At 35.6% G+C, this 24331-nt stretch overlaps 1 protein-coding gene across 1 annotated transcript in view; it reads right to left on the bottom strand.

The window, feature by feature from the left end:
- Positions 1-8976: 8976 nt before the first annotated feature.
- The window catches only part of drd2b (dopamine receptor D2b), a 110994-nt gene continuing 95639 nt past the window's right edge, over positions 8977-24331 (bottom strand). Inside the window, exons 5-8 of the mRNA XM_056458572.1 lie at positions 20226-20425; positions 16947-17033; positions 11363-11702; positions 8977-11278 (exon numbers count right to left, since the gene is read on the bottom strand). Of these exons, the coding sequence (XP_056314547.1) occupies positions 11082-11278; positions 11363-11702; positions 16947-17033; positions 20226-20425 (824 nt within the window). The 3' untranslated portion in view covers positions 8977-11081. The remainder of the gene's footprint in view (positions 11279-11362; positions 11703-16946; positions 17034-20225; positions 20426-24331) is intronic.

Genomic DNA, 24331 nt, shown 5'->3' with positions numbered 1-24331 from the left:
ATTGGAAATATTCCTATAAGATTTTGGTCCATGTTGACATGATAGCATCACACAGTTGCTGCAGATTTGTCGGCTACACATCCATGATGCGAATCTCCCATTGCACTACATCCCAAAGTTGCTCTATTGGATTGAGATCGGGTGACCGTGGAGGCAATTTGAGTACAGTGAGCTCATTTTTCTGTTCAAGAAACCAGCCTTAGATGATTCACGCTTTATGACATGGTGCGTTATCTTGCTGGAAGTAGCCATCAGAAGATGAGTACAATGTGGTCATAAAGGGATAGACATGGTCAGCAACATTACTCAGGTAGGCTGTGGTGTTGACACAATGCTCAATTGGTACTAATGGGCAGAAAGTGTGCCAAGAGAATATCCCCTACACCGTTACACTACCACCACCACAAGCCTGAACTGTTGATACAAGGCAGGATAGATTCATGCTTTCATGCTGTTGATGCCAAATTCTGACTTTTTAAAATAAATTTCTAAACATAATAGTTTTATTATCTCATTTCTAATAACTGATTTGTTTTATCTTTGATAGTTATGATAGTAAATAATATTTTACTAGATATTTTTCAAGACACTTCTACACAGCTTAAATACATGCTTGACATTTAAAGGCTTAACAAGGTTAATTATGTTAACTAGGCAGGTCAGGGTAATTAGGAAAGTTATTGTATAATGATGGTTTGTTTTGTAGACATTCAAAAAAAAAGTAACTTAAAGGGGCTAATTATTTTGACCTTAAAATGATTAATAAAAAAATATTTAAAAAATAAGACTTTCTCCAGAAGAAAAAATATTACCAGATATACGGTGAAAATGTCCTTGCTCTGTTAAACATCATTGAGAAATATAAAAAAAAAAAAAGAGGGGCTAATAATTCTGACTACAACTATATATATATATATATATATATATATATATATATATATATATATATATATATATATATATATATATATATATATATATATATATATATATATATATATATATATATATATATATATACAGTGATAATGTCAGTGCTGTGTCAGTGTAGAGGGTGAACTGAAACTGATGTGTGGGTGCAAGGCATGACGGGATTTGTAGTCTGGAAGGATGTTAAAGAAGGATCATACAGGGATGATACAAACTTATGTTATGACTTACAATTGTCGAGGTATGTTAAGGTAACTTAACTACGTATGAATTTGGCATAAGTTAGGTAATGGCAATGCTTAACTGAAAATCAAAGAATTTTAAAATATTTTTGCATTTAGACCTTAACAATCTGTTCAGATTTGCCAGCATAAGTCTTCAATCAAATGTCAAACCTTTTAATATGAACTCGGCATTTCTCAAAACACCTGAAAGTCATCACAAACCAAACAAACAAACAAACAAACAAACAAACAAACAAACAAACAATGCATGTTATATCATCTAATCACCATCTGCTTTCTCTTGTGTGCTTTAGAGGCTTGCACATTTTGGGTAATGAATCTGCCACACACGTGTTATGATTTTGATCTTTGGTCAAACTTACTTGTTTCAAATGCTCTTTTTCCAAATACAAACAGAATCATTTAATATTTAAGATTAGGGAGTTGTTAATGATCACATAACACTTACATGATACTAGTAGTGCACTATATACATCAAATATAGTTTATACTTCCTCCTCCAAATATATAAATAAATAATATTAATTAAATAAATTAATTAATAATGAATACAATTTCTTGGTCATAAAACTGACACCTAATATGCTAATTCAATACTTCTTAAGCATCTTTCAGTCTTTTGATTCAGTGATTGAATATATTAAAGATTTGCACATAAAAATGGTTGATCCCAGTGTCCTAAAGTTGTCAATAATCAGTGAGCATAATCAGAGACTAAAAGCAATTTTAGTTTCAAGGCCTCCACTGTAATTAGCTTCAATCCATCACCGAAGCGGGTGTGTACTTTTAGATGGTGAGCTGTAATTACGAGCTGTCTACAACTTGCTGCATCTCACAAACTAATCATACAGTAGCTGAGCCTCCAAAACCCCCACCTGCCCTCATACAGACTCCATGACCACACTCAGTTTTACGACACATTTTTTTTATAATTATAACCCCTTATCCTTAAAAACGTTTTAATCAATAAGGTTCTGATTGTAATTATTGTGAATTAAAAAGAGCAAAACATTCATAAAACAACCTTGATATGGCAAATAGAATGATTTGAGTGGCCTGTGATCCAATATCTCAAAGATATGTTGGGCTAATAATGACCTTAAATGGGACTATTGTATATGTAAGAATGTAATGTATCTTTGTATTGCTAATTGCCAACAATTAGTACGTAAAACAAGACCTTCCCAAGCTCCTAAGCTGTCTTTAGCCCTATTTGGACAGGGCTAGTTTTCCAAGGGGTCATTAGTGTATTTAAAGTTTCCAAGACATAATTTTGTCTGCAAGGACTATAATAATCACTGTTTGATCATGTAAGTGTTTGGCATCTCAAAAACACTAAGGTTAAAATCTTGTGTACCTTGCCACCTCTGCTCTGCATCCCACGACCACTTGCCAAATATAGCAGACAGATGCCTTTAAAAGGCTGCACAATGGGGTTTCCTTCCAGGTCTTGACCTCTAAATGGCTGCAGATTATGCTGAGGGTTCTCATTTATGACGAACAAAATGGAGGTAGAAACGTGCACATGCCACTTCCCACGCAAAGGTTGTGATCTATAAAATCAAGCTTGAAGGGAGAATGTGTGAAGCTGTAAGCTGACTCATGCAATTGACTCATGGCTTGTGACTTGCTTGATTAAAGTAAGGTAATAGCTTGACTTTGACTTGAGAGCAAGTGACTTGAGACTTGACTTGAGGCCCAATCACAGTTCTACCCTTTAGTCCTTCCCCTTTCCCCTCATTTTGCACGTTTACGTTAAGGGGTATGTGTGTCACAATTCTCTTTAGCTTGAAGGTGTAGGGCTAAGGGGACAGGCTAGATAGCCTTTGAAACAGAGATTTTTCAAGACCACACTCAAAACCAAAAATAGAATACACCAGCTACAACGGCAGCATGGCTGCACACTGAAGTAGGGAGACGCACAAATTTGTATTTTTGTCATTATTATGAATTTTTACAACAAACAAACAAACATATGTATGAAGCAAAAAAGAGGGATGATGAGTCAGGGGGGTAAAGACTTAATAAACCCAATTCTCTACCATGTGTCAAGTCTAAGACAACAAATAATTGTATAAAACATCTTTTTTGTATTTTATTGTATTGTCTATAGAATTTCATTCAAATGAAACTAATATTCATGCAAAATATTTCTTAAATTATCTTAGAATATCACTTCAGTTGTGTCTTAACATTGTTTTCCAGTTATATTTAAGATTATTTAGAATAATTGTATAATAAAAATAATGCTTTTATTTATAATAAATATTTGTTTTGTATTTATACTATATATATATATATATATATATATATATATATAGCAAAAGCATATAGAAGCAAAGCATTAGTAAAAATTTATTTTTTTTTTTTGGAGAGAGAGAGAGAGAGAGAGAGAGAGAGGGCACAGTTAGTGATATAGCCAGAGAGGCAGTTGCAGATTAGGAAGGAAAGTGGAGACTAAACAGTTGCGTTTTTAGTCGTTTCTTGAAGACAGCAAGTGACTCTGCTGTTCTGATGTAGTTAGGGAGTTCATTCCACCAACTGGGCAGATTGAATGTGAGAGTTCGGGAAAGTGATTTCTTCCCTCTTTGGGATGGAACAACGAGGCGACGTTCATTCACAGAACGCAAGTTTCTGGAGGGCACATATATCTGCAGGAGTGAGAGCAGATATGAAGGAGCACAGCTAGAGGTCACTTTGTAAGCAAACATCAGAGCTTTGAATTTGATGCGGGCAGCAACTGGCAGCCAGTGCAAACGGGTGAGTAGCGGAGTGACATGTGCTCTTTTGGGTTCATCAAAGACCACTCGTGCTGCTGCGTTCTGAAGCAGCTGAAGAGGTTTGATAGAACTAGCTGGTAGCCCGGCTAATAAATTATTATAATATATTAATATATTATTAAATAATAATAGCCCCAGTAGAGCTTTATGTCTAGCAACGCCCCTGGTACAAAGTAATTATTTATAGTCCATTTCACTAATATCTATAAAGATTACTTATATACATGTCATAAAAAGTCAGAGTGATTGGTCTTCTAAGTGGAATCCCCCAACGCATCAATAACCAACATAATGTCTACTTCAGAGAAGGACAGTTACATCAAACCCAGGCTTATTCTGAAAATATACAATATATACATTTCTGGAGAGCACCAAATACATCCCAGGACGTTTTTTGATTTCGCAAATCCACCAGAGGCCGCTTTATACACTTTTTGGGATCTCAAATTTCTCTCATGAGTGCCATTCGCGCCCGCTGTTCTCACGTAAATCCATCAGAGGCCGCTGTTAACTGACTGACCAATCTAAACCCAACCAATAGTGTTTTCAAAAGCACCAACTGACCCGCCCACCCCCTTCCCTAAACCCAACCGACAGTTTTAAAAAGCAATCCAGAAAAAGAAAAGCCCTTGTCTGATTTTTTTTCAGATTTTATCACATTTTCACCCTGTCATTTACTTATTTATTTTATTTTTTGGTTTCGGTTATGATTTTACCTGCTTTCTGGAAAAGTTCTTCACAGGACTCGAACTCCGTCATCATGGTCAACTCCTCTCTGCGTCTCAAGTCCACAGACGTACATGGCTAGCTAACTGGAAAAACTGGTTACAGCAGGAAAGCGGACCATATGGAGGTAAGCGGTCAGCTGGTAAGCGCGAAAAGGCATCATACCTTCCTGTAGCGTTCAATTTAAAGACAAAATGCATCCATACACACTTCTGGCTACATGATCTCCAGAAATGTATATAGGGCTATGTTTCAAAATGAGCCTATGTTGGTTAAATCCATATCCAAGACAAAAATGTACATACAATTTCCTGTTTTGTTTGAAATTTTGTCCACTTTAAAAAAATAAAATAAATAATACCCACAAGTATGTATGCAGTCAGTAAATCCATTATTTTTTTCAAATGAACACTTTAATGTCAAGCGAAAATACCATTAAAGCAAAACTATTTGATTTTATTTTTTCTATAGTGAGTGTTATTTGATTGGTCAAACACACTGTATATAATTACACAGTGATTTAAGCCGCACAAACCCCTTGTTTGTTCTGATACAAAACCCCACTCTATTTATACATCATATTCACAGGAAGATTCTGATTGCAATTTTTGTCATTTAAAAATCACTAAGCTGACATAAACAACCTTATTATGATGAATACCATGCTTCAAGCAGCCTACATTTTGATTTTCTGGGTTAATAAATTATTTTTCCATTGTGTTTAGATAACCCAGAATGCAAGTTACTTTTCATCTCCACTCTCTTTCAAACATTGACCTTTTCTTGCATTAGAGGCATTTTAAAGCAATGTCACACCATTTTAGAGCCAGCATATGATCAATGTATGGTAGATTGCCCCTTTAAATAAAATTTTTATAAGCTTATTTATACAAACTCCTATGAATATACTTGTTTGTGTTAAATATCAAAGTAGCTAATGTGCAGCAGGTCTTTCTGTGCAAAAAATAAAAAATAAATAAAAAATAAATAAATAAAAATCACTATTCGTAATGCCTGACATGTACTTTTATTCATTCAGTATTTACAGTGCTATTACAAAATATCGGACATACCTTACACTCACTTACTATGTAAATGGGTTCTGGATGATTCAGATTTCTTTCAAGGCTGAACCGATTGCAAGGATTTAATGTACAAAGACAAGACCGTGTGGGAAAAACACATACAGGAGGAGTTATTGTGATTAAAAACTGTACATTATTTACATTTTATTATGTTTACATTAGCACAAACTGACAAAAGAATTGATTAATTATCAAAAACAGGGCTCATTTGTTTATTAAAAGCAGTCATGAAAAAAACATACTGTGATAAAAAAGGAAATTTTTTTAGGAATAAATACTATTACTGTTTATTATTTTAAACCATTAACTGGACACATAATGGACAAGCTGTACTTTTTTGTAAGATTACATTTTTTGAATGTTTTTTGAACAACTTACCCAGGACAATGCACTCAAAGGCTCCATATTCTTTTTATAATAGATGAATAAAAAGGTCACAGACTTTTTAGCTTAATGCATTCTTTACAACTCTTACTACACTGTATAGTGGAAAAAAAATTGATAATTTTTAATCTTATTTAAATGCTTTTAGATATATGTATCATGTTTTCACCCCCTCCCCATTTTCTGTAATAAATCCATAATTTCCTGTATATCAACATAATGTAAAAACATTTGTGTGTGTGTTTGTATACAGTACTCAGCAAGATTTTTATAAATGTATATTTTTATCAATTTCTCATTAAATATATCTAATATATTTTGGTGTGTTTAAACTCAACTGTTTAAAATAAGAGCTTGGTCGCCTCTTTAGGAATAGAAAGTTACATAATGTTTCTTTGATTAAATACAGATTTTTTTTAAAGTTGTGGTATTCTTTTTGAAGCATCCTGTATCAAATTGGGTGTGCTATTTTTTTGCAAGATCAGTTCCAGTTTTTTGTACTGACTAATCTAACATGTCCATACACTCATCGGCCACTTTATTAGGACCCCCTCTTGCCTCAGAACTGCCTTAATCCTTAGTGGCATAAATTTAACAAGGTACTGGAAATATTCCTCAGAAATGTGGGTTCTTATTGATATGATAGCATCACATAGTTGCTGCAGATTTGTTGACTTCACATCTATGATGTAAATCTCCCATTCCACCTCATCCCAAAGGTGCTCTATTGGATTGAGTTCTGGTGATTGTGGAGGCCATTTGAGTACAGTGAACTCATTGTCATGTTCAAGAATCCAGACTGAGATGATTCGCGCTTTGACATGGTGCATTATCTTGTTGGAAGTAGCCATCAGAAGATGGGTACACTGTGGTCATAAAGGGATATGGACATGGTCAGCAACAATACTCAGGTAGGCTGTGGCATTGACATAATGCTCAATTGGTATTAATGGACCCAAAGTGTACCAAAAAAATTTCCCCCACAACATTACACTACCACCACCAGCCTGAACCGTTGATACAAGGCAGGATGGATCCATGCTTTCATGTCTTTGATGCCAAATTCTGACCCTACCATCCGAATGTCGCAGCCGAAATCGAGAATCATCAGACCAGGCAACATTTTTCCAATCTTCTATTGTCCAGTTTTGGTGAGCCTGTGTGAATTGTAGCCTCAGTTTCCTGATCTTAGCTGACAGGAGTGGCACCCAGTGTGGTCTTCTGCTGCTGCAGCACATCCACCTCAAGGTTGGACGTGTTGTGCGTTCAGAGAGGCTCTTCTGCCTACCTCGGTTGTCACGAGTAGTTATTAGAGTTACTGTTGCCTTTTTCAACAGCTTGAACCAGTCTATTCTCCTCTGACCTCTGGCATCAACAAGGTATTTGCGTCCCACAGAACTGCTGCTCACTGGATATTTTCTTTTTGTACCTAATAAAGTGGCCAGTGAATGTATATACTATTGTAAAACATCCATTTTCATATTCATTTAAAAGGGATCTTTGAGGGGTGAACTCATTTATGATGAACACTGAATATATATTGTACTTCTAATGAATTCTGATTCTATATATACTGAAAAATACATTGTTTTTATTGTTTTTTCTTTAAATAAAATGGCACTTCATGACAAAAGCGATGCCAATCCCTGAAGTAAATAAATAATTGAAGAGCTTTTGCACTCAGAGCACTCGCCCACAAACAGTGGCAAATTGCATCTATTTCAGCTTGCTTGTCTGATATGTTACATAAAACAACTGAATGTAGGCACTCATTGAAAAGACTGAGTCATCAGCAGGATCTGCATGTTTTGTGATGATCTCATAGCAATTCAGGAGCTGAAGAGTGTGATATTTGTGCCATTAGTGTCACCAAATGGACTTACAAGAATAATGATGACCATCTGTAATTGGTCATATAGTTACACTCTATTGGTTTAAACGGGCTGTGATATACTGTAGGATCAAATAATTTAACATAAATCAATACACGCTTCACCTTATATCTTTTTATTTCTGTTGACTGCTACTTAAATGATCACTGAGAAAAAAAAAACTATTAAGCTAGGTAAAATATAATAGATGACAATAGTAATGGAATATGTTTCTCAACAGAAAACAAATGAAGCTTAATATCAATTGATAAAATTATATACTATACCTGCAGAATAGTTAAACGTCATTATCCTTTACAATATAAAACTCTGTATTGAAACTTGTGAACTACATGTATAAGGTTTTCCCATGAAGGCTCTGTTTAAAAAAAAATCTAAATAAAGTGTCAATCCAGCTGTGGATATCTATGGCCAGGTTTAAAACAGTTTGCATCATTGGATATTTTTTTTTTCCACAAATGATTTGTGCTTTATTTTTATCCAACCACAAAAAAATGAACTGTCACATGACAAATCAAACATCTATTTCAGTGAACATAGCAGTATCAGACAGAGAGAAAAGAAAACATAGACACATCGTTATATACTGTCAGATAAGTTTGTGTAGTGATGTACACAAAATCTACAACAGACATACATTGGCTGCAGTTTAATGTAGAATACCAATGTAACATGCATGATCATTTTTGTCATGGGCTTCAATAAAACTATTTAATTCTTATTTACATTGTCTTTCATAGTCGGTAAGTCAAAGGCATTCATTTCTGTTTGCTTAAAGGTGCACCCAGTAATTCCTTTATTAAAATAACAAAATATAGTATATATATATATATATATATATATATATATATATATATATATATATATATATATATATATATATATATATATAAATATATATAAGAGACTATTTGAAAATTACAATTTTCTCTGGAATTGCAAAGAAATCTTTGAAAATAACACAATTTTCCAAACATTTTTCTTTTATTCTGAAAACTACTGACAATAAAAAGCTGCAATGTTTTCAGGCATGTCTGCATTCTATTTTATACAACAGTTCTGTCTGGTTCTCGAATCTGATTGGCTGAAAGCATCCTCCTCACTCTTCTGTATTACTCCGCCCACATAGAGTGACAGCAGATCAATAAACTCACTACAGTTTGACAAATATTGAAGCTGTTGGACAACATAATGTACTTTTGAGGTTATTTAGGTGAGAATGTACTTGTTTAGATTGCAACTATACAGTTTATTTATAAGGAAAGTGCCTATTTTAAATATTTATCATGTTGCAAATGCAGCGCCATCCACAAAATGGCAACAGAGACCGCATAATAAGCCCTTAGAAAAGAAAAACCTAGGGTAATTTTAAGCTACAGCTGATCAAATCATTATAAAACTGTCATATCATGATATGATACTTATAATGATACTATATATCATACAAAGTCGATCACTTACTTTTGTATGTTGTAGTGCTGTATTTATACCATAGTAATTGTAGTGTATTAAGTGTGAGATGGGAGTCACATATTAGGAATGTATGTATTTTGTGTTGGACACTCTTTCTATAACCCTGAGTTACTTTTTGGTTGGCCATCTGTTTGTTTCTAATGAGTCTCCTGTTTTTGTTACTGCAGACTAGTTCAGTAAAAAGAAAGAAGAAATGCCCGCATGTGTTAAGTATTTTTCCTAATCTGGTAGGGGTTCGCAAATCTGGTAGTGTTTGGGTTGCTTTAGCTTTTTTTGGGTTAATTATTGTGATCTCCCGATTGCAACAGAGAAATACTGGGAAATCTCTGAAGCCTTATCATTTTAAAATGTGAGCAAAATCACCTGTTTTGTCATCACTTTAGACATTACGTTAGAGAATCATTCAAATACTAGCTCTAAAGTGATGTTGGTGAATTAGTAATAGCTTCTGCTGCTCTGACGTCAGTGGTAGATGTGAATGAATGGCGGAAGAAAGTATTTCCTGATACAAAAGGGTTCTCTCCGTGTTTGATTTCTTTTTTATATACACGATTATGCTGTAAAACTGTTGTATAAACGCAATATCACACATGTTAGCAGTGTAATATGGCTGTAAATCGTCACTGCCACGCATGCCTCCCACCAATGCCAATATACAGCCATATCGCACTGCTACCCGTATAATATTGCTCATTTAATAGCACAATGCCAATGCTTTATCTTCAGAATAGTTAAGAAAGCATAAATTGTCATTTTTTTTTTCATATTTTTATCTGAAATTTGAAAGAATCCAGATCTTCCAGTTCATTTATTTATTACACATGAAGTAATTATTGCAAATTGGAGTACACTGATTAATTATGTCTGGTTGCAAATAGTACATTATTAACTGAACACACATTGGGAACTGATTTATTTATTATTATTATTTTTTGTTTAAATTGCATGATTCTGCACTCCAGGCCCCTAGGTGTCAGTAAGTGTCTAAGATGAGCCAGTGCAATATACACAAAAGATTACTGAGTGCACCTTTAAAATATCTGTGTTATGGTTTTAAAATCGTAAATACATTTTTTTCACTTCATTTTTTTTTTTACAATATCAATCCCTTTATTAACAAGCTCTCGATCAAATAAATAAATTGATGGCTAAATAAATACTCGAATAAACAAAGCATTGCGTAATCAGTTGCTCACCACTAAATTTATATAATGATGTAATTACAACATTCAGATCCCTGCTTGCATAAAAGTCTCTGTGGCAAGATCCAATTTCTCAGATTCACTTCTTTACCTGACAGTTAATCACATTCGCACTGCGAAGAGAAAAAAAAAAACATACACACATCCGCACACATGCACTCCACTGTCAGAAATAATGGAGACACATAAATAAAACTCTACTTTTACATTCATTTGAACCTCCATTTTCTGTAATGTATTCGTCCGCTCTGTCCTAAAAGCGCCGCTTTGTAAATCCCCCATTTCACATGGTGGTGAAAGATGGCACTAACCTCTGGTGAAATCTCCCATCTCTTCTCCTCTATGTGTGTGGTGAATAATATCCTCAGCAGTGCAATATCTTTATGAAAGCCTTTCTGAACTCCACATTGAAAGTGGTATATATGATGGGGTTGACGGCGCTGTTCACATATCCCAGCCAAGTGAAGGCATTGTACATTTCCAGCGGCACCACGCAGCTCGTGCAGTGAGTTTTCAAAATGTGGGTAATAAAAAAGGGCAGCCAGCAAATAATGAAAACACCTGCAACAGAGAGAATAAAGCTGAGGTATTCTGAGGACAAGACCTCAATATAGGCTAAGCAACTGTTGTGTAAAATGACCTCACCTAAAACGATAGCCAGCATCTGAGTGGCCTTCTTTTCTTTATGCTGGGACATTTTCCTCTTGCTCATGGTTTTGGTCACTGTAGTTCGGGTTTTGCCATTGGGCAGTGCCTGAGTTTCAACAGGTTTGGCTTCTTTTGGGGACTGGACGTCCTTGGCATGGCCGTTTTTCTCATCTCCGTATTCGGCGTGGGATGGGGAGCCATGATTGGGACTCGGAGGGGTGGCCAACAAGTCGACGACTAGCGAGGATGCCAGTTTTTTCTTTTCTGGCGGACTGGTGCCTGCCACCATTTCCATCCCCACATCATCACCCTGGTGCAGGACCTCTTTTATTAGTTGCTGTTGAAGACATGTTTATCATTAGCGGTATGATGACACTTTGAATCAGTACACACTTCAGTCTTGTTGTTCAGAAATGATGGCTGCTTTAAAGGAACACTGGTGTGAGCACATTTATCATAGCACAAATAATTAAATCAGATTTGACCATTGGAATAAAAAAAGATAATTTTTCTATTTAAAGCTTGACTCTACAAAAGTTGCTATTTTCTAGGCTTATATGAATAGGAACTATACTATCATTCTGGCCTAATAGTTGAGGAACTTTGCTGCCATACCATGGCTCCAACAGGTGCAATGATATTATGCAGCATTGTTACCTAGCTAGCCAGCAAATTTTCTTGATTATTACCATGGTAAGCCCTAGCTCAATTTATCTAGGCGTAGATGTGACTACTGAATTATTTTGGTTTTCAGGGCCAGGGAGCTCCTCTATGAACTGCTGCCTTATTGTGATGGAGGAGTTTGAATGCCTGTCACCTCACTGGGAGGGAATGAACCTGAGCTTGTGCGGGAGGTTAAACGATACTGAGTAAAGTTAATGGGGCTCACCTCCACGCACAGCTTGGGCTCTGGAACTGAACTTCTTGAGAAAGGCTGAACTCTGGATTAGCCCACGGTGAGAGGTGGCAGGCTGGTATGGTTTTGCTTATAGTTTATCAATTTAGCTGCCATGTGTTGGAGTTTTCCCCGGTGAACGAGAGGGTTGCCTTCGGGTCAGGGATATGTCTCTCACTGTAGTTTGTGCCTACGGGCTTAACACCAGTGCAGAGTACCTGGCCTTCTTAAAGTTCTTCAGGAGAGGTGGTGGAAGGTGCTCAGACTGTGGAAAAGCAGCAGGTGTGGATGAGATACATCCTGTGTATCTCAGGTCTCTGGATATTGTGGGGCTATCTTGGCTGACACGTCCCTACATTATCGCATGGTGTTCAGGAACAGTGCCTCTGGACTGGGCAACTGGGCTGGTGGTTCCTATTTTTAAGAAGGGGGACCGGAGGGTGTGTTTCAACCCTACGGGGGTCATACTCCTCAACCTCCCTGGAAAAGTCTATGCCAGGGTACTGGAGAGGAGGATCTGGACGATGGATGAACCTTAGATCCAAGAGGAACAATGCAGATTTTGTCCAAGCGGTGGTACACTGAACAAGCTCTGTACCCTCACCAGGGTGCTTGAGGGTATATGGGAGTATTCCCAATTAGTCCACAAGTGTTTCATGGACTTGGAGAAGGCATTCCAAAATGTCCCTTTTGGCATTCTGTGTGTGTGTGTGTGTGTGTGTGGGGGGGGGGGGGTGCTCTTGGAGTATGGGGTTAGAGGAGCACTTTTAAGGGCTTTCTGGTACCTGTATGAACAGAGCAGTTTGTTTGCATTGCCAGCAATAAGTCAGACTTGTTTCCAGTACATGCAAAGCTTTCGATTTATCGGTCAATCTACATTTCCTCTCTCACCTATGGTCATGAGCTTTGGGTCATGACTGAAAGGACATCAATTGAAGGGGAATGTTTTGGTTACCTCCATAACCCTCAATCTTTAAAAAACAGAACAGAGACATTATGTCCGTTATGTCCATAGAGGCTGAATCACCAGATAAATGTGTAACCAAATTTGGCTCAAGCGATAAGCTTGATCTGCTAGCCTGCAGGCATGCTTTATATACAGTACCCCTAATTGTGAAGTGGTTGCACCTGCAGGGGCTGCACTCACCAATTTCATACAAATTTCATTCCATTTTATTACAAATCAGAGTGACTGGTATTTTATGCGAATCCCCTGGTCGATTATTTGACATAACATCTCCGTCTGCATGGAATGAGGGTTATGCAAGTCCCTAAGACGATATATGACTCAGCAATCCAAATGTAACAAACAGTTTGTGAAAGAACAGTTTGTTTACCTGCCAGTTTATCTGCTACATTTATTAAATTCTGTAAACTATTATATATACCTGGAAAAAAAGTTAAATGTTATAGAATTCTAAAAGAAACATCTTCACATATAAAAATACAACCTTAAATCAACCCTTGTTTTCTGCTAAAGTTTTTTACAGTATTCCACACTACATTTTTTCTCAAGTGAAAAAGATTCACTGACATTAAAACTGCCTGTGTCTAGTGATATTATTTTTTTTTGCACATTATCACATTTGTTGGATTTCACACATATATTGTCTATAATAAATATGAAATATGAGAAATATAGAATGTAGGAAAATATGTTAATGTAAACTGGAAACTCCAAAACTGAAAAAAAAAACAAAGCAAACTATTTTTCTTTTCAAACCCATATTTTCAATCAGCACATCTCCTTAGGGGGTCCATAGACAGAAATAAGACAGAATACCATAAAACTGAATATTAAACAACATAGAATCAGCCGCAATTATACATACACTTTTGTACATTTTTAGAAAACTCGAACACAGTGCAACTGCAGGACTCTATTATGAGTAAATGATGGAGAAATAGTCAATTTCAATGGCATGAAATACACATGAAAGTAATAAAAGAAAACAATTTGGGCTGAATTTAATTTTCATGAATAAGTATAAAACAAATGCAACATATTTAACACATTGAGGTGTAACATTTTGCTTCAATCACTTAACAATTTGTATGATTGTGTTTGCTGATCCAAGTGATACTTCTTAAAAATATAATATATAAGAGAATAAATCTGTTAAGTTAGTTAAGGTTAGTTACTTTTATAATGTTTGTGTTGGGTAAATGGGCAAGTGTGTTTTTGTGATACGGTTACCAATTTCATTGATTTATTTTAGAAATAAAATCAGGCCAGTGTGTATAAATGAAACTTGTGTATTGTTGTGTACAGGCAACAAACTTTACTACTTGCTAACCAGATTCACAAAATTCCTACAATAAGTGAATACTTGACAACCAAAAAAAAAAACAAAAAAAAAAACAATGACTGACTATAAGATTATTTGTGTGTAGTTATGCAATATTTTTTAAAAAAGTAACCACCAACTCTGGGCCTAGGATTCATAATATAGTGTTTTAAGTAAGTTATTATTCTTAAGGAAATTAATTTGCTAAAATTGTCAACTATATGCAAGCTTTTCTGTTTTTACCTTTGTTTATTGTTCATACCAAACATCTAATTAACCCCAAAGATTTATTTTGGTGGTAATATAGTGATGCTGGCTGATATTTTTAAAATGAAAATGAAATAAAATAATAGAAATTTGATAAATGCGGTATATGTATAGATTCAAATCATGTCTTTCAATTATCCTCATAAAAATATGCATTATGAAAGACATCCAGTCTAAAATGTTGTTTTAACTCTCGAGTAACTTCATGATTACATTTTCAATTGAAAGATTTAACATAACAGTAGGGTTTGTCCATATTTGACCCAAAATTGGGTTGAAACTTTTTTCAAAGTGAGGATGAAGGTCTTCAGTTAAAATAATAAAAAAAAACTATTTTCACTAAACATTTTTAGTTGTGCTCAGTCAGACTACAAGTCCTATATCGAAATAACTGCATATGCATCATGCACCTGAGGAAAGCTGCTGATCTGGTGAAATCAAATGCTGAGTGGAGCTGAATCAAAGAACAAAACAAGCAGAAGTCAAATATCCATTGTCATAGGTTCCAAGATGTTACAGTATATAGATGATATTGAGCATTTTTTCTTTAGGGAAGCTTTAGCTTCAGGACCTATATATTTTTTTACATAGATTGGGCAGAATCACATTCATGCATTAATTGTTTTTTTCAAATATGTCGGTTACAACATAATTATTTACTGTTTTTATTTTCGTAATCATATTTATGTAAAACATGGGCAGTTTCTGGCCTTATTTAACTTTGATCAGCTTTGTTAAGCGTATGTTTTTCTTGTCTCTTAATTTTTGTTACTGCTTCTTTAAACAGCTGTATATATTTAAACACCACACAAACACACACACACGTGCACAATTTGGCCAACAAATTTTTTTTAGTTGAATCAACATACTATTTCATTTTGAGCTTTGGCAACAGACTGTTAAAGGGCACCTATGGTAAAAAAACTACTTTTCAAGCTGTTTGGACAGACATATGTGTAGATATAATGTATAGATCGTAATATTGGGGTGATATAAACACACCCAGTCCTTTTTTTTTAAATTTAACAACATAAAAACGGTGGAGCGGTTTTCAGATCGACCGCAACTTGACATAGGAGTGCGGTTCCCCCGCCCACCGAATTGATTGACAATTGATTGACAGCTGCATGTCCCGGTAGTCACGTGTATAATCATATCAACAAGACCAGACGTGCGCAAAGCAACCGGGAATAAAAGGTGTGTTCAGTTCGCTAGGATCATCAATCATCTTTAAATGTGATCAATAGTAAGTTTCACATGTTTAAAATGTTTTAAAACAGTGCACATGTTTAATGAAGTAGAGCGATTTACTTAAGCTTTACTTCATCAGCACAGCCGCGTGTCAGAACAATTATAAAGGAAGACGCTTTAGTCTCGGTTTGTGGACGTTAAATCAGGTTTATTTTGAACATTAACATACCAGATATCCATACAACACTGGAGATTAACCTGTATCCTGTCACATTTGCGTGCAAAAAGAGTGTAAAGCTAAATGCGCTCTGTCTGTCTCTGTGTGTGTGTCTCTGCTCCAAACAAAATACAATGTCCCCCTGACTTTGGGTACAATGTCAATCTGACGTCATGTTGATGTCTTGTGTCTGCTGGGTGTTTAAGGCCATTTAGGTCATCATACAGTTAATATTGGCCATCTTCTCATCAGTGACATGCATCTAAACAGTCTCTGGGTCATTACGTGTATAGATTTTGGACATCTTCTTGGACACTTTTAATGCTTTTAAACAGTTTGCTGCAACTATAAAGCGCCCATGTCTTGAGGTAGTACATTATGATGCGATTTACCTTTTATGTGCGATTTGATTGGACAGGAGTCACAAGACTACACAGCCAATCCTCATAGACAAGAAAAAATAAAGTAGTGACTGCAGTTTGAAGGAAAGTAGGGGAGTAAAAGTACCAATACAGCACTAATAATGTTCTCAAGGGAAAGTAAAAGTACACATTTTTAAAACTACTTAATAAATTATAATTTCTGAGAAAAACTACTCAGTTACAGTAATTTGAGTATTAGTAATTTGTTACTTTACACCACTGATGCAGCTGCATACATGTATCTAGAGAAAAACAGGTTATTTTTTACATCATTTTTATTACTTGTTTTAAAAATACTTACTGCTTTCTTATTTTTGGCAGGTAAACCCCCGTTGGTCTTAATGATAACGGTGCACAGTTTCACATCTTCAGGATGAGTGCACTTTTCCTGTGGCAGAGGTAATAAGAATTTAATTCAGCGTGTGGTCGACATTAAATTTCAAAAACAGCATGAAGTCTTGAAAATCATTCAGATGTATATTTGGCACCTTTTAATGACACACAATGCAAATAAATCCGCGCAACTCGAAAGAGCCCTTCTAGCACTAAAACGGAATGAAAAGAGTGATTGCTTCAGTAATTTTTAAGTACCACAAAAAGTCCTTGGGACCTTTTAAAACTAGACGGCTGAACCCATTGATCCAAAGTGGCCATTAAAAACAGCTGGTGTGAGAAATCGATGATGAAAGAGCGCAAAGGTCAGAAGAAAGAAATCATTTGTAGCTCTCCAGTACTGCGATGAAAATAGAATATGAATACTGAGAAACTGCAGTACATCACAAGCACAGTCTGCTGTGACACATAGATTGCATGGGGAATTATGTTTATAAACCTTACAGCTCCAGAAAAAAAAATGGCTTCCAATTGTTGGCATTGCGTTGGTTTTGTTCAATTTGTTGTAATGGCTTTACTTTCACAGTGTCCAGGGGGTAATGCATATTCAAAAAAGGTTAAATCAATGCCCCATAATAAAATAATAAATCCACCATGGAGATGCAGTCTAAAGACAAACTACAAATTTTTTTATTTGGATGCCGTTTTAGATGCTGTATCTATCTGCCAACAGTGAGAATTCAATTAAAAAACTGAACTGAACAAAAACATTGATTTCAGGGGTGAATAATAGGTTTGGGTTTACTGCAAACTAGGAAAAAGTTCAAAATAATTAAAGAGTTTCAAATGTTTTTGAAAGATGTTTGTTCACCAAAGGCTGAGCATATTTGATTAACAATGCATTAAACGGTAATATTGTGATATGTTATTATAGTTTAAACCAGGCATGGGCAAACTTGATCCTCGAGGGCCGGTGTCCCTGCAGAGTTTTGCTCCACCACTAATCAAACACACCTGAACACCCTGATTAGTGTCTTTAAGATCACTAGAAAGCTACAAGCAGGTGTGTTTGATTAGGGTTGGAGCAAAACTATGCAGGGACACCGGCCCTCCAGGATCGAGTTTGCCCATCCCTGGTTTAAACTGTCATGACAGATCAGGTAAGGAAAAGGAAGAGTGGATCTAAATGCAGCTTTTGCACTGATTTACTGTAAAGTTGTTCCCTTATTTACAAACAAACTAAATAATTCAATAACACAGGAGCAGCTCAAGATACAAACACAGGGCAAAATAAACCTAAAAAAAAAGTAAACTAGACACCGGTGACCACTATCTACTTGTATAATAATAATAAACAAGCAAACAAGAATGAATGGACCTAAGAAAAAGACAACTAAACAAAGGTAACAAAAGCAAACTGAATCTGATGAAAATACCTGTTTTCTATTTGTACATTAATTTTAAAATGAAATTGTATACTAGGAGCCAAAGCAGTCGTTAATCCAGTCTTAAGAGTTTTTCACAACTATAAACACAATCCCAGAACAATCTGTGCAAACTGCAAATTGTTATATCAAAGGTGTATACATCCAAGGGCCACTTTATTAGGTACACCTGACCAACTGCTTGTTAACGCAAATTTCTAATCAGCCAATCACATGGCAGCAACTCAGTGCATTTAGGCATGTAGACATGGTCAGGAAAATCTGCTGCAGTTCAAACGGAGCATCAGAATGGGGAAGAAAGGTGATTTAAGTGACTTTAAACGTGGCATGGTTGTTGGTGCCAGATGGGCTGGTCTGAGTAATACAGAAACTGCTGAACTACTAGGATTTTCATACAAACAGACATCTCTAGGGTTTACAGAGAATGGTCTGAAAAAGAGAAAATATCCAGTGAGCGGGAGTTTTGTGGGCGCAAATGCCTTGTTAATGCCAGAGTTCAGAAGAGAATGGCCAGACTGGTTCGAGGTGATAAAAGGGCATTTTTTAAATATGATAAAATGATAAAAAGGCAAATTACTGAGGAATATTTCAAATACCTTGTTGTATCTACAAAGGAATTAGGCAGTTTTGAAGGCAAAATGGGGTCCAACCCGGTACTAGTTAGGCATATCTAATAAAGCAGCCAAAGAGTGTGTTTTAATCAAAAGCATTTTTTAAAGAATCAAACTTTTGCCTCAGATGAGAAACAAAACCTAAAGCAAAAGACTACTTTCCTACCAAAAGCATATCAAAAATTAAAAACCTCCAATGGAATATTTTACTGCTCAACATAATTATATTATACTTACAGCATAAATTAAAGTGTGCAGACAACAAAATACTATAAAATACAACAATGAGCTTCAGGGGAAATATCAATTTACAGTAATGTAGTGAATACACATATATTCATTGCATTACAGTAAATTAATATTACAGTATAAAAATTAGAAAATTCAGTTTCTTCTGCACTTTTGGCTTAATGTCCTTATAGTGTACAACCGCTTGTATTCTTGGAGATCTACCTTCCTGCAGAGTTCAGCTGCAACCTTGATCAAACACATGTCTTTAATTACAGTAGCAAACGTTCCTTCAGATCCTTCTTTATTGGTTTAGTTGTGTTTGATCAGGGTTGAAGCTAAACTGTGCAGGGAGGTAGATCTCCAGCAACAGGGTTCAGCACCCCTGGTGTACAGCAATATAGCAGTTTTTTTTTGGACTCCAGACAAAAAGACTTTCTCTGCCTTACAGCAATTTCTCAGTTCTACAAAGACACAGTGAGTAGAATATGACAACAATTACAAGTTTATAATTGATAATAACTGATCACCGACTTATCATTTAGAAAGAGTACTAATACTCAGCTTTGCCACCACACTAACAAACTCATTTAACACACACATACACACACACACACACACACACACACACACACACACACACACACACACACACACACACACACACACACACACACACACACACACACATATATATATATATATATATACATAAATTCAAAATTTCGAAGTATTTTCTAAAAACTATGTTGAACTACTATACATTTTTGACCAGTAGTTAATCTCTGTTATGGAGCTCCAAGTATTACCACAGAAACTCTATAATTAACTCTGGCAGTTACTTCCCATATTTTCTAGAAAGAGGTCAACTCCTTTTATTAAACGCCACTGACACCATGTCTTGTCCAGTGGGCAATGCTCTGTATTTTCCCTCAGGCTATTGTCTCACATGGTGCATATCACCTTGAGAGTGGGCTGAGCATCAGCGTCTGTCTTCTGGCAGCTCCGTTTAGTGTTGACCCGTTTCCGCCGCTTGCGAAGAACCACGTAAATCTGCACGTAGACGAGGAGGGTGATAATGAAGGGCACGTAGAACGACATGATAGAGGAGTAGACAACAAAAGCGGGGTTGGCAATTTCACACACAGAGCCATCCCGGGTAGCTAAGAGAGATAGAGATGGTGGGAAAATATGGTTACTCAATTAATTATGGTTGCAAAACGTAATTAGTTCATTGATACACTGGCAGATGTCTGTATTTGGCAAATTTCCCATAACAATCAACAATTAGCATGGGATTATAATTAGGTTTGAAACATACTGGTAAATGTTATAAACTATAAAAATGCTACAGTAAAAATCCGTAACCTAGTTAACGGTATGTTTCCTTAATATATAAGGTGAATAACTAAATTGACTTTGCCAGAATTCCCTGCATGGCACACTACTTTTTATGCTTTTTGTTGACATTCCTATGGATCTTTTTAGTTGTTTTCCCATCACTTATGTACATTAGAGATTTACGTTACATCTAATGTTAATAAACAATGTTTATTTCATCACTTTAATTTTATGCGTGTTACTATACTGGTGCTTAGTAGCTGTGTGAATGACACTGAGCACCTTCTATATACTGATGTACTTTTCTGCTTGTGGGAAAAGTTATTTGTGATGAGCATTGGTTTATTATGTAACTTACTCATCACCTGCATATGGCTGTGTTAACGTGTCTATCTGCGTAACAAAAGATGTGTAGATGTTGGTAATTCAAAATTATTCAAAAACATATTACCTCTATAAATTAATGAAATACGGTCCTTTACCGTAAAAATTAGAAATTACTTTTACGGTTTGTACCGTATTTTTAACGGTAAAGTACTGGCAACCACAGCTGCCGTTTTTTTACCGTAATTTTTTTCCGATTTATTTTTTACAGTGTATAGGGTCAAATCAAAACCAAATGCAAAAGAACACAAATTCAATATGTTAGAACAGTTCAAATTCAAAAACATCCAAGTGCGTCTTAAATTTTCCAGGTTATTTCACTTTAAAGATGATAAAATAAATATTTGTTGATGTGTTGACTTTGCAATTATTATATAATCAACCTCAAATTAATCCTTTATCATTTGTACTCCACTCAATATGTTTCAAATTTGATTTTTTACTGTATTGTTTAACTTAAAAAAATACATCTTTGACAAGACCCTATAGTGATGATGTTATGCAAAGCATGATATACTATTTCTTAGTTTGCTTCTGAGTCAAAAGTGAGACAGAAATTTTGTTCAAATTGTTACTTCAGAGACACAATATGCATGTTTTGCCACTTGAGGTCACATACTCCAAACAATTTAGCATGAAGAAATACTTACTGTAAGCTCCCAGCAAGCAATTTTGTTTTTAAAAGATATAGGTTATTTAAAACATAGGCCAGCAAACAATTTTGTGTCTAATAGATGTCTAATAGACGTCTAAACATAGTCGTCTTGGCTAAAACAAGGATAAATTTGGGCTGTCAGTGAAAATCTAATAGATATCTAAGAACAGGCCCAAACTAGACTGGTCATCAAATATACTGAAATGAATGACTACACATATAAAGACTGTCTAATCTGTCTATTTGACGACTAGTCAAGTTTTGGGCTATTTTTAGATGTCTATTAGATTTTCACTGACAACCCAAGTTAAGCCTTGTTATAGCCAAGCTGTCTACGTTTAGATGTCTATTAAACGTCTAATAAACACAAAATAGTTTGCTGACCTGTGTCTAAAATATCCACTATACAGTGCATTATATTGGGTGTGTTTTATATTTTTTGTCGGTACATTCATTCACAAATTTTCTAAAATCCATTGCAATGCAGCAAAAGAGCAAAATATTGTTGGATGGCTAATGTGAACACAGAAAGCTGCAAATTAAATTGGAGTATTTATGGGGCTTATTGCTTTTATTTAATATAGAAAAACAAAAAACCCATAAAGACATGGTTTACATTGAATTTACAGCTAAAGGCGCATGGCTTATTGCTTTTTAAAATCGTAATTCCACATGCATAGCAGCATTTTACAACATAAAACAAAGGAAGTTTAATAGATTTTTAGCTCAGTACTGATGGGAGTGGGACAGTTGCGAAGCAGCAATCACAAATGCATGTTGTAGATTATTTTAGAACAGCATAGAACGTGGCTCAACCAATCACAGTCATGGACTAGAACTAAATATTTTATAAATAAAGTCCTTACGAACAAATATATGTGAATATGGTGTTTTTATTTTAATCAAATAAATAAAAAAGTAAATAAAAAGTAAATAGGCGACACGGTGGCTCACAGCTAGAAAGTCACTCGTTCGAGTCCCGGCTGGGTCATTTGGCATTTCTGTGTGGAGTTTGCATGTTGTCCTAGCGTTAACGTGGGTTTTCTCCGGGTACTCCGGTTTTACCCACAGTCCAAAGACATGCGCTATAGGTGCATTGAATAAACTAAATTGGCCGTGAATAAGTGTGTATGGGTGTTTTCCAGTGCTGGGTTGCAGCTGGAAAGGCATTCGCTGTGTAAAATATATGCTGGATAAGTTGGCGGTTCATTCCGTGGTGGCGACCCCTGATAAATAAAGGGATTAAGCCAAAGAAAAATGAATGAATAAATGAATTAAAAAGTAAATAAGCAAGACTAGCAGGTGTTTTGTTTTCTCTGTTGTCAAATAATATAATAATGGTGAAAAATATATAAACTGACATTTAATTCTCAAAGCCTAATAGGTTTTATTGCAGGATGGTAGTTGTAATGTTTATGAGAAAACCGTCTGCCACAGACTCATTATTTATGTCACTGTCTGAACTCACAAACTCATTTTAGTTCCCTCTTTCCTATAGTCCACGCAACTGACATACACTATATAGTGAATGAGTGAACAGTTTCTGACACAGCTATACCCTGATGAACCTGTGAATTTGTAGGGAATTGTAAGATTTGTGGAATTCACATAACCATGAAAAAAAGCAGACAGGACACAAGATTAAAGGAGGATCAGAAATGGGACTAAAGTAGGATTGAAATTTGACCATTTACATTTTGTAAATTTAACCATTAAACATTGGGTGAGAGAACCACCAGCAAAGGATAATGAATAAGTGGCTTGCAAGATGCTACACCTAGTATATCATCACATTTGGATAATGTGAGTACACAATTGCATACCATTGTTCTACACTACCTGACAAGAGTCTTGTTGCCTATCCAAGTTTTAAAAACAACAAATAATAACTTGACTCCTAGTTAATCATTTGGTATTACCTCTATATTACGCTTATTTTACCAAAATAAAATATGATCATGCTTTGATTTTTAAATATTTAATTAGGACATAAGGTCTGACTTTGCTTAGACAAAAGTCTTGTCACTTAACAGAAATAATGTACAGTATAGAATATAAAGTAAGGGTGCAGTGGAATTAATTAATATTGTGTATGACTACCATGAGCTCGGAGGACTGCATCCATACATCTCTGCAATGATTCAAATAACTTATTATTAAAGTCAACTGGAATGGCAAAGAAAGCTTTCTTGCAGGACTCCCAGAGTTCATCAAGATTCTTTGGATTCGTCTTCAATGCCTCGTTCTTCATCTTACCCCAGACATGCTCAATAATGTTCATGTCTGATGACTGTGTTGGCCAATCCTGGAACACCTTGACCTTCTTTGCTTTCAGGAACTTTGATGTGGAGGCTGGAGTATGAGAAGGAGAGCTATCCTGCTGAAGAATTTGCCCTCTCCTGTGGTTTGTAATGTAATGGGCAGCACAAATGTCTTGATACCTCAGGCTGTTGATGTTGCCATTCATCTCTTGCATGCCCCCATACTGAATGTAACCCCAAACCATGATTTTTCTTTCACCAAACTTGACTGATTTCTATGAGAATCTTGGGTCCATGTGGGTTCCAGTAGGTCTTCTGCAGTATTTGTGATGATTGGGATGCAGTTCAACAGATGATTCATCTGAAACATCTACCTTCTGCCACTTTTCCAAATAACCAACTAGAAGTCAAGTTATTATTTGTTGCTA

The sequence above is a fragment of the Danio aesculapii genome, chromosome 5 (assembly GCF_903798145.1).
Source record: "Danio aesculapii chromosome 5, fDanAes4.1, whole genome shotgun sequence".
Classification (NCBI taxonomy): domain Eukaryota; kingdom Metazoa; phylum Chordata; class Actinopteri; order Cypriniformes; family Danionidae; genus Danio; species Danio aesculapii.
The sequence above is the reverse complement of the archived record's forward strand: the minus strand, read 5'-3'. Positions and strand labels throughout refer to the sequence as shown.